This window comes from Acanthisitta chloris, unplaced genomic scaffold, assembly GCF_000695815.1.
Source record: "Acanthisitta chloris isolate BGI_N310 unplaced genomic scaffold, ASM69581v1 scaffold16578, whole genome shotgun sequence".
Lineage (NCBI taxonomy): Eukaryota > Metazoa > Chordata > Aves > Passeriformes > Acanthisittidae > Acanthisitta > Acanthisitta chloris.
In genome coordinates, this window is record NW_008688803.1 from 13,312 (window position 1) to 24,700 (window position 11,389).

General features: G+C 56.3%; 1 protein-coding gene across 1 annotated transcript in view; it reads right to left on the bottom strand.

Annotated features, from left to right (window-relative positions):
• The window catches only part of ACACB (acetyl-CoA carboxylase beta), a 23,614-nt gene extending 13,045 nt beyond the window's left edge, over nt 1-10,569 (bottom strand). Inside the window, exons 1-18 of the mRNA XM_009081175.1 lie at nt 10,232-10,569; nt 8,403-8,535; nt 7,845-7,983; nt 7,513-7,622; nt 7,284-7,365; nt 6,729-6,827; nt 6,262-6,371; nt 5,715-5,825; nt 5,371-5,580; nt 4,726-4,896; nt 4,369-4,530; nt 3,819-3,982; nt 3,041-3,191; nt 2,858-2,961; nt 2,071-2,152; nt 1,227-1,372; nt 999-1,149; nt 65-199 (exon numbers count right to left, since the gene is read on the bottom strand). Coding sequence (XP_009079423.1) covers nt 65-199; nt 999-1,149; nt 1,227-1,372; nt 2,071-2,152; nt 2,858-2,961; nt 3,041-3,191; nt 3,819-3,982; nt 4,369-4,530; nt 4,726-4,896; nt 5,371-5,580; nt 5,715-5,825; nt 6,262-6,371; nt 6,729-6,827; nt 7,284-7,365; nt 7,513-7,622; nt 7,845-7,983; nt 8,403-8,535; nt 10,232-10,569 — 2,598 coding nt within the window. The remainder of the gene's footprint in view (nt 1-64; nt 200-998; nt 1,150-1,226; nt 1,373-2,070; nt 2,153-2,857; nt 2,962-3,040; nt 3,192-3,818; nt 3,983-4,368; nt 4,531-4,725; nt 4,897-5,370; nt 5,581-5,714; nt 5,826-6,261; nt 6,372-6,728; nt 6,828-7,283; nt 7,366-7,512; nt 7,623-7,844; nt 7,984-8,402; nt 8,536-10,231) is intronic.
• Between the last annotated feature and the right edge of the window lie 820 nt (nt 10,570-11,389).

Genomic DNA, 11,389 nt, shown 5'->3' on the forward strand with positions numbered 1-11,389 from the left:
GTAAGCAACCCCAGTGGCCCATGGGGACAGGCAGGAGGGGCCAGCAGGTCCCCAGCAGACTCACAGGTTTCACTTTGGTGGGGTCATCGAGCTCGAGGCGGGCGATGACGCAGCCTGACTCCAGCAGCGCGCCCGGGCGCTTCAGGTAGTGCACCCGCCCAGCCTCCTCCACTGTCAGGGTCATGATGATCTTCATCACCTGCAGAGGGTAGGGGAGGCTGTCACCCAGCCAGCAGCACCCACAGGCTGCAGATCTTGGAACCATCAAGGTTGGAAGAGAGCTTTAAAGTCATCAAGGTCAACTGTCAACCTGTCACTACTGGAACCCCTAAACCTAAACACCTCTAGGATGGTGATTCCACCACCTCCCTGGGCATAGAATCATGGAATCATCAAGGTTAGAAGATACCTCTAAGATCATCAAGCCCAACATTAACCTGTCACTGCTGTAACCCGTAAACCCATTTCAGCACCAGATCCTGACACCCCTTAAACCCCTCCAGGGATGGTGACTCCACCACCTCCCTGGGCAATATCCCAGTGCCTCAACACCCCCACAGGGAAAACATTTCACCTGACAGCCAATCTGACTCCACCCTGTCTCAGCTCAAGGCCATTCCCTTTAGTCCTCTCCCTGCAGCCCTGGCAGCACAGACATCCCACACCTCTCTCCAAGCCTTGTCAGGGAGTTGTAGAGAGCCATGAGGTCACCCCTGAGCTTCTTCTCAAGACAGAATCATAGAATCATCAAGGCTGGAGGAGACCTCTAAGATCATCCAGTCCAACCATTAGCCTGTCACAGCTGCAACCCCTAAACCATCTAGCTCAGCACCAGGTGCAGACACCTCTTAAACCCCTCCAGGGATGGTGACTCCACCACCTCCCTGGGCAATCTATTCCAGTGCCACAAGCATCACAGCTATGTCAGCGGGTTGCATCTTTGCCATTTCCCAGCGCTGCAGGAACGTTGCTCCTCCTGGTTCTTCCACACAACTCACCTCAATCTCTGCATAAACCTTCCCCTCATCCACGTGGCCACCATCTTCCACCATGTACTGCAGCAGTTTCCCCGCGGAGGGCGAGCGCAGCATCGTCGGGTCCTTCTCCTTCTCGAAGGTGCACGTCTTGTTGCCGATGGTGATGCGGTACCTTGGGGAGAGGGAGAGGTGTCAGCAGCAGGATGGTGGCCAGCAGGGAGGGGTGATGGGAGCCCTGTGGGGAGGTACCTGTCGATCTCCTCCTTGATGTAGGTGGTGTAGCTGCAGCCGTCGTAGGAGAGCAGCAATCCGCCGTCGTTGAGCCGGTGCACGTCGATCTCGATGTGCGTGCGGTTCATGATGATCACGTACGTCGTCAGCGACAGGCGCGCGACCTACGGCCGGGGGGGACCCCTCAGGGCAACCCCAAAGCACCACAGAGGGTGGCATGGGGGGTGGAGGGGTGGTGAGGGGTGAGGAGCATTTCCCTGTGCTTGGTGCAAGGGTTGGTGTCACACAGGAGGGAAGGAGGAAGCAACCTCAGGTTGTACCAAGGAGCTGCTTCAATTCATAGCTTGGAACCTATTTAATTCCCAGGCCAGAGCTGGTTCAACTCAGTTCACAGTGCAGAGCTAGTTTAATTCACAGCTCAGAGCTGGTTTAACTCGACCTGGAGCTAGTTCAACTCAGTTCGAAGCTGATTCAACTCAAAACCCAGAGCTGGTTCAACTCACAGCCCAGAGCTGGTTCAACTCACAAACTCCCAGAACTGGTTTAGCTCACAGCCCAGAGCTGCTGAAATTCACGGCTCACCTGCAGCTTTCACTGTGAGTAGGGAGTTTTTGCATGAAGTCAAACTAATTAGGCAAGAAAAGGAAGTGCTTTAATACACTCGGGGCAACAGGGTGCATGAAAACGTGTCGTTAAAATGAGGTTATTAAGGTTATGAGATTATTAACTTCATTCTTATGCTGCACAGTTTGAAAGGACAACCTCATATTAATGCACCTTTTCTCCCTCAGGGCAGGAGCACATCCCTGGCCCTGTGAGAAGCACCATGGCTGGCTCAGGGGGAGCACAGCCCTGGCCTCACCTGCAGCACATACTTCACGCCCTCAGAGATGAGCTCTACGTCGACAATGTTCAGCAAGGAGGCTGCTGGCAGCACCTGGCCCCTGAAACACAGCAGCAGGGTCAGGCACCAGGGCACTCCTTGCCTTGCCAAGCATGTGGGGTGGCAGTGGTGCTGCTGGTGTTGGGGTGTGAGGCTCCCAGAGCCTGTGGGAGGGCACAGCAGTGACCCAAGGGGACAGTGTCAGCTGTAAGTGACCCACGTGAGCACCATGTACAAACAGACCTGGAGTGAGGCCAAGCACTGGGAACACACTCAGATAAGATGCAGGGCACAGCCCTGGAGTCCTCCAAGGCTGGAGGAATAACCTTGATATTCAAAACCAAAGCAAACTGCATCAGCCAAGCCACTTCCCCTTGAAAACTGCTTTCTCAGCCATGGGAAACCATTTCTGCTCTCCAAACAAAGTGATAGCAAGGAGCCAGAGCTGTGAGTCACAGCCCCTGTCCCTGGCTGTCACAGCACTGCTGCAGCCACATGTGCAAAGCTTTTGCAGCAGAAGTGGAAGGAAGATGGTTCAAGGAGAGCAACACTCAGGTCTTATCATGACTGCTCCATCCCTGGGAGTGTTCCAGGCCAGGTTGGATGTGGCTTGGAGCAACCTGGGCTAGTGAGAGGTGTCCCTGCCCATGGCAGGGGTGGAATGAGATGAGCTTTAAGGTCACATCCAACACAAACTATTGTATGACATGCATTGCCTGTGCCTCCTGCACAGCTGAGCCTCTACCAGGCAGTCCCTGCTCCTCACCTCTCCAGTGTGTGCAGGAAGTCAGTCATGCACGTCCTGAAAGCAGCATCTGCCACGTTCAGGGCACCACAGACAACCCCCAGCATTATGTCTGGCTTCTCTGCCTGTGGGGGTGAAAACAACAGGGCTTGGGTCTCACCCAGGAGAGGAGCAGTGACCCCAGGGGACCCTGGTCACCCCCACCTGCACTTTCTCAGCGATGAGAAGGTCCAGCCAGCCTGTGTGTATCTCGTTGTTCTGGAAGCTTTCTGTCTCCAACAGCTTGATCAGGTACTCCACCGTGGTCCGGAAATCCCCACGGATGGACAGCTCCTTCAGGGCAACCACCATGTTCCTTTTGGGAGAAAATCCACCATTAACAACCAGCAAGGCAGAGGGAAGTGGGGAACTGCAGGGACCAGGGTGATGAGTTCCCAAGGTGATGAGCTCCTAAGCTCTCAGCACCCTCATAGAATAGAATCTCAGAATGGTTTGGGTGAGAAGGGACCTTAAAGCTCATCCCATCCCACCCCCTGCCATAGGCAGGGACACCTTTCACTATTCCTGGCTGCTCCAAGCCCTGACCTTAAAACAGCCCTGGATGAAACAGTCCCACAGCCAGCACTGAGTTAATAAAACACTTAAACATCCAGGACAGCCTTGTTACATGTTCAAGTCCTGAATGGACACTGCTGCTCAATTCCTGGGTGGACACTGTTGCTCACAGGCACTGAGCAATGCTCAGCAGATCACTACAACACATCCTTAAGGATCAGGTTGATGCACTGGGGTCATAGCACCACCACAGTCCAAAAACCTCTGGCTTTTGGTCAAGCAGTCCCTGCAGCACAAGCCCAGTTGCTCAGCACAGCAACACCATTCTGGTCCTCTTGGAGAAAAGCCCCTCTCTCTTCCTGGCTCACACACCAACTGGGACTCTTCCTGAGGACACCCACCCCCCAGCCCAGCCCACCAGACTCACGAGATGGCCTCCTCCCGGTTCTCTCCCCAGGAGAAGCAGTGTCCAAACTGGGAATCAGTGAATTCATGCAGCCCCCCAGCTGCTGCCACGCTGAAGTATCCCCAGACGTTCTTGCTGCTGCGGAAGTTCAGCTCCTGCACCGTCCCCGAGCTGGGCTTGAAACCCTGAGCCAAGAGAGAGCAGGGATGGAGGAACCAGGGTTGAGACTCATGATTAGATGTTAGGAAAAATTTATCCCCTGTTAGGGTGTTCAGGCACTGGGATATTGCCCAGGCAGGTGGTGGAGTCACCATCCCTAGAGGTGTGTAAGAGGTGTCTGCATCAGACACTGGAGAATATGGTTTAGGAGTTCCAGCAGTGACAGATTAAGGGTTGGACTTGATGATTCTATGATTCTAAGGGGAAACCCTCATGGTATTTATTGGACTGCACATAGAGCTCACTGATCCCATCAGTGTTGTCCAGGTGGGAAGGACCATGCCCAGAGTGGAAGGGTATCCCCATCCCCATGTGTGTGGCCAGTGCTTGAATGCTCCTTCCCCCAGCTCACCTCCTCAGGGTTCTCACTGGTGATCCTGGCAGCGATGACGTGGCCCCTGGGCACGGGGGGGTTGGTGGGGCTCTGGAAATCGATGGGGGTATCACCCCAGGGGCTCTCCCCATAGAGCACCCTGATGTCCTTTATCCTGTGCAAGGGGATGCCCATTGCTATCTGTGTGAGAAACAAGGGCTTGAGATGAGCAAGACTTCACCAGCAAAATTAGCACCAGGAGACACTGATAGATGGTCTGAATGGAGAGGTCCCAGCAGGAAGCCAGAGGGGGAGGAACATTTCCACCTGGTATATGGCACAGCTTCCTTCTGCCAGGCTCCAGCCCAGAATTCCTCCCTGGAGGAGCACAGGTACCTGCAGCTGTGCAGCTGGGAGGTTCACATCTGCCACCATCTCCGTGCAGGGATGCTCCACCTGCAGCCGTGGGTTGAGCTCCAGGAAGTGGAAACTCCCATCCTCACTGTACAGGTACTCCACGGTGCCCGTGCTGACGTAGCCAACCATCTGTGCCAGGCGCACTGCACACTGCAGAGAGGGAAACCCCACGGGGAGCACGGAGTCATGGCATATCCTGGGTTGGAAGGGGCTCACAAGGGTCACTGAGCCCTGCACAGGACACCCCAACAATCCACCCTGTCCCTGAGAGTGTTGCCCAAATCCTCCTTGAGCTCTGTCAGGCTTGAGGCTGTGCCCACTGCCCTGGGAGCTCTTCCAGTGCACAAACACCCTGGATAGGAACTTCCTGCTCAGCTCTGGGGTCCCTCCCATCCTTAATACCCCAATAAACCCAGCAAGGACCATGCCAGTTCCTCACCAAACCCAAGACCTGAAGATCTCTCCCTTCCTTAAAGCCCCAATAATCCCAGCAAGGTCCAGACCAGTTCCTCACTAAACCCAAGACCAGGGGCTCCCTCCCTTCCTTCAAACCCCAACCAATCCAGCAAAGACCACACCAGTTGCTCACAAAACCTCCTGCTGCCCCAAGCCCAGGTCACCCACCTGCTCCATGACCTCGGTGACAGCAGGGGCTGCGATGGTGTTCGGAGCCTCCTCGATGATCTTCTGGTGCCGACGCTGGATGGAGCAGTCACGGCCAAAGAGGGAGATGGCATTGCCATACTCATCAGCCAACACTTGCACCTCCAGGTGCCGTGCATGCTGTGCCAGCTGCATCAGGAAGATGGGGGATCCAGGAGCCTCTGCCTGCACCTGCAGCAGGGAAGAGGGGGAAATTCATCCCAGGATGGAGGCAGAGCTCAGGAGATGCCCCAGCTGGCAGCAGGACACTGCTGTGTGCCCCAGGGTGGCATGGGGACAGGGATGGGAGTTCTGGCACCTCTTACCTGCCGGTAACAGGCACCAAATTCCTCTGCTGCCTCCACCTTTCGGATGCCTTTGCCCCCACCACCTTCTGCTGCCTTGATCATCAGTGGGTAGCCGATCTTCGTGGCCACCTGAGGTGGGGAAAGGGCTGGAACCTTGGCTTTGGACCCTAACCCATCACCCTGACAGCCCACAGAGCATCCCTGAGCAGGACTTCCCCAAGCCACATCCATGCAGAGGGACAAACTGCACTGACACAGTGGCACTATCACATGTGCAGAGAGGCCAGAAGGGCCAGGGCAGGCAGTCTCCAAGGAGAAATCGTCGTGGGCTAAAGACAACCAGCTACCCATGGGCTCAGCTTTACCTCCAGGCCTTCCTCCAAGTCCTTCACACAACCCTGTGCATAAGTCTCCAGGGGGATGGTGATGGTCTGCTGATTCTTCTCATCCTCCTCAGATGGCACTATCACATGTGCAGAGAGGCCAGAAGGGCCAGGGCAGGCAGTCTCCAAGGAGAAATCGTCGTGGGCTAAAGACAACCAGCTACCCATGGGCTCAGCTTTACCTCCAGGCCTTCCTCCAAGTCCTTCACACAACCCTGTGCATAAGTCTCCAGGGGGATGGTGATGGTCTGCTGATTCTTCTCATCCTCCTCAGACCACTGGGCCACTAGACCTGGGGGCATGGCCAGGGCTGTGGTCACCACCAGGGTGGCATGGCTGGGGTGGCATCCTGGCGAGTGCCCAGGGAGCTGGGAATTCTGTGTTGGCACACACTATTTCCTCTGTTTCCATGCACCTCATCTCCAAAACACCTCTGTCCAAACCAGCCAGGACGGGAACCCCAACCCTGGTGCTTGCTTTGCAGGGGAAGGAGAGGCAGGGAGGAGGGGAATGTGGGGGGAAGGAGAGGCAGGGAGGAGGGGAATGTGGGGGGAAGGAGAGGCAGGGAGGAGGGGAATGTGGGGGGAAGGAGAGGCAGGGAGGAGGGGAATGTGGGGGGAAGGAGAGGCAGGGAGGAGGGGAATGTGACCACTCCCACTCCACGGCAGAGTGGGGATCTGCAGCGTCTGAGCCACGATGGTAGAGGCCACTTTGTCCCCCAGAGCCCACATGGCATCACTGGGGGGACCTTTGGAGAGAGAGGGAAGGGGTGAGGGGAGCCAGCCTGACCCACCAGCCTGTTCCCATCCCATGGATGTTGCAGGGAGCTGTGACATCCATGAGCCAGCACCATCAGCCCTTCTGCCAGGAGTGAGGGTGCAGGAACTCCCCAAAACTCCCAGCTCAGGATGGAGCTTGACCCTTCTCTGAGGGAAGCTCAGGCTATCCCTAGACCCCACTAGGTCTGCTCCCACCCAAAGTTCCTCTGTGAATGCTGCATCAGCATGAGCATTACAGGGAAAACCCAGAAATCAGCAGGATTCCTGGGAATGCTCCAGGGAACCACCCTGGTGACTGCAGGGTGGGCACACCAGAAGCACCAAAGGCACATTCCCAGTGCAGCATCCCTGGCACTGAGCATGTGTGCACTCACCAGCCCAATTCCCACTGCTCCCTCTGGCACAGGGAAGCAGCCAGACCTTACCTAGGAAAGCTATCCCGTTTTTCTGCAGCAGCTCTGGCAGCTTGGGGTTCTCTGAGGCATGTCCCCAGCCAGCCCACACCGCCTGGCACGGGGAGAAGGAGCAGTGGGAGCATTACTGGCATCTCCCATGAGCCACACACCATGCCCAGCTCCTCCACACACACAACCATCACCCTGTTTCAGGGTGTCCCCTCTGCCCAGCACCTTCCCTCAGCAAAGAGCACAATACCTGGACTGGGATCCGCTTGGAAATGTCCACAATCAGCTCCACGTTGGCATAGTTGTTGTTGTTGGTTCCCCCAGGGACAGGCACATAGTGATCTGCCATCTTGATGTACTCTGCAAGACAGCACATGGTGGTGGGACACAGTCCCACAAGCTGCACCTCCTCCCCAAATCCTCCACCCCAAGGAGGATGGAGGGGGGAAATTATTTACTCCTAGATTTGGCTGCGCAGGAGGGAAGTGTGTGACTCCAGACTGTGCATCTCAAGCAAGAAAGGGCTGTCTCACCTCAGCCCAAGGCAGAGAACTTCCCTCATGGGTTGCTTTGAGGAGTTACCTGCATTAGCCTTGAGGTCCTCGGGGGTGACCATGACCACGAAGCGGATGGCGCGCTCGTTGCGGAACATCTCGTAGGCCCAGCGGCGGATGGAGCGCATGCACTTCACTGCAGCAATGCCATTGTTGGCAATGAGGACCTGGGGGGACAGGGGCATCAGCCTGAAACCTCTCCTTGCTGCTGGGGTGAAGCCCTGGGTGTGCAGCCCCAAGGGATGGCAGCATAGGGATGAGCAAAGCAGGGTGGAGGTGTTAACCAAGTGCTTCCCGACAGCTGGTTGTACATCCTGGCAGAGCAGGAGGATTCTCAACATCATCTCTGGTGTCTGGGGATAACTAAGGATGGAAGTTTGGCCATTGTTTGTGCCCCACCAGGCAAAGCCATTGGGGGGGTTCCCTCTTCCAGATGATGAGTGCAGGTGAAGCCATGGGACAGCTCTGCATCACCCTGGGCTACCATCAGTCCAAGCCCAGTGCACACAGGACACTGGGTCAACCTCAAGGGTTGAAAGCAAGGACCTCCCCAGCCCAGGCAGAGCAGGGGTGAGTGTGGAGAGACCTTCTCGATGACACGGTTGCCCCCGAAGCGGGTGACGAACTCTGCTGGGGAGGCCACGGAGAAGTCTCGTTGCAGGTCCATCTTCCTGTGCTCACGGCTCCTCCTCGCCAGGTGCAGCCCAGACATGCTGGGTCTGGGAGAGATGTGAGGCCACCAGTGAGCCCAGAGCCACACGGGTGAGCCCAGAGCCACACCAGTAAGCCCACAACCGTGTCAGCAAGCTCACAGACACACCAGTGAGTGCACAACATCCATGAGCCAACAGCCACACCAGTGAGCTCACAACCACATTGGCAAGCCTACAACCACCCCAGGGAGCCCACAGCCACCCCGGGGAGCCCCATGTGCTGCCTCCAGCTCCTGCTGCCCTGGGGTGGGATCCTGCCTGTAGCAGCAGGCACTGGGGTCCACACTGTGCTCCCTCCACCGAGGAAAGCAATAAACCCTTCACACTGCCAACACACCCAGGGAACATTGGGATACACTGTCCCCACTCCCAGCTCCCTGTCACATGTTGGGATCTCCCCAGGGACATTTGATACCCACTAAACAACACAGAGGAAGTTATTGGCTGAGTAACATGGACCAAATAGTTTGGGGTGAACAGAGAGTGTTACAAACCCCACAGCACAAGCTCACAAACACACATCTCTTGGCTTGGGCCTTCCCATGGATCTGCCCAGAGTTTTAAGCACCACTTAATCTTAATTAGCAGGTTGACATCTTCCTTCATAGCCAGATATTTCAGTATTATTCCCTGGATGAGCTATAAATAATAGAAGAAGGACCAGCCCCCCCAGCCACTTGTTATTTTTATCCAGCAAGGAGCAGCAGAAGGAGCTGAGCAGCAGCACTTGACTTCCAGTTGTTTCTGCTGCCTGTCAGCTGTGCTCTCAGGGGAGTTGCCTGGTGCAGGAGCTGCCCCAGCCCTGCCAGAGCTGGGAAAAGTTGCTGTGAAATTGCCCAAACTCATCTATATCTCATCAGTTCATCACCAAAACACCAGAGAGCTATTTGCATAGACTCACAGGATGGTTTGGGTTGGAAGGGACCTAAAACTCATCTTGTTCCACCCCATGCCATGGGCAGGGACACCTTCCACTAGCCCAGGTTGCTCCAAGCCCCATCCAACCTGACCTGGAACACTCCCAGGGATGGAGTAGCCACAGCTGCTCTGAAAAATCCATTCCAGTGCCTCAGCACCTCACAGGGAACAATTCCTTCCTCATATCCCATCTAAACATAACTTCCTTCAGCTTAAAGCCATCCCCCCTTGTTCTGTCCCTTATCAAAACCCCTTCCCCACCTCTCCACGACCCCCTGTCGGGTGGTTGTAGAGAGCCATAAAGTCACCCCTGAGCCTCTTCTCAAGACTCAGATAGAATCATGGGTCATCAGGGTTAGAGGAGACCTCTAAGAGCATCAAGTCCAATCCTTAACCTGTCACTGCTGCAACCCCTAAACCATCTCCTCCAGCACCAGATCCAGACACCTCTTAAACACCTCCAGGGATGGTGACACCACCACCTCCCTGGGCAGTCTAAAGGGCACGAGGTGGAGGATGTGCTCTAGGATGATAGAATCAGAAACCATACAATCATCAAAGTTGGAAGAAACCTCTGAGTCCAACCCTTAACCTATCACTGCTATAACCCCTAAACCATCTCCTCCAGCACCAGATCCACACACCTCCTAAACCCCTCCAGGGATGGTGACCCCACCACCTCCCTGGTGCTTGGGGCTCCAAGAACCCTGTGCACCCCAATTTTAGCAAGCAAAGCACACACCAAGAGCACCCACCCTCCCCAGCCTGTGCACCCAGCCCATACCTGATGCCCGTGGTGTTCTCCAGCGCGGCGGTGGCCACGGGGGGCTCGGGGATGGTGCCCCCCACCCCAGCCAGGCTGCTGCGCCTTCTGCCCACCCTGAAGGCTGTGGCCACCAGCTCATCATCAGAGGAGTTGTCGTCGAAGGAGCCCAGGACGAACTTGGCCAGCGCTGGTCTCCGCAGAGCCGAGGGGTTGTACACTGCCAGCTGCTCCTGCTCCCCCAGCACTGCCTTGGGCACTGGGGGGCTCGGCCAGGCTGGGGGTTTGGCTGTGCTGGGAGCCACTGGCTGCTCCCCTGGAGGCTTCTCCAGCTTCTCCTGGCACTGAGGTTTGGACATTGTGGCCCAAACGAGCAGCAGCACCACGAGCAGGAGCAGCAGAGCCAGCAGCATTCACCGACCCTGAGGACAAGCTTGGTCATGGAGGAGTCACGACAGCAGACCCCAAAACACCAAACTGCAGCCCACACAGTGCCAAGCAGCTCCTGCAGGGTGTCTGCAGGCTCAGCCAGAGCTATTTTTACTGCCTGGAGTAGGAGCTCTGTGAGGAGGACGAGGCACAGCACCCTCACACACACACTGAGGGGCTGACATGACCTCCCACCCCTCAGGGCTGCTCACAGCACCTTCAGCATGGCACTGAGGCCACTCTGCTGTCCCCTCACAGAGAGGTGCCTCAACACAGGCCCCCAAATCCCTACAGCTGGGGAAAGTCATCCCCATCCAAGCTGGGGGTGAGGGAAAACCATCTCAGTCCCTTGGGGAAGTGCCACTTGTCATGGGTGCTCAGAGAGGTGTCTCAATAACAACCCCCCAAACCTCTCTAACTGGGGCAAATCATCCCCATCCAAGCTGGGGGGGAGTGAAAACCAACTCAGCCCCTTGAGGGGAAAGAGCCACTCACCATGGGTGCTGAGTCCTGTGTCCCTCCACACCAGCACAGCCACAGTCCTGGTCCCTCTGAGCTCAGCTGGTCACTGTGTGTGTGTCCATCTGTCCCCCCTGGAGCAAACCCCACGGTGCCAGGGCCAGTGTGTGGTGGGAAACATGTCCCAGGCCCCCCCGGGGTGTTCCAGTGGCTTCTCACATGTGACAATTAACGTCAAGCCCAAATATTTCCCTGGTAACGTGTCTGGAAAACTTCTGCCGGAGATGAGGG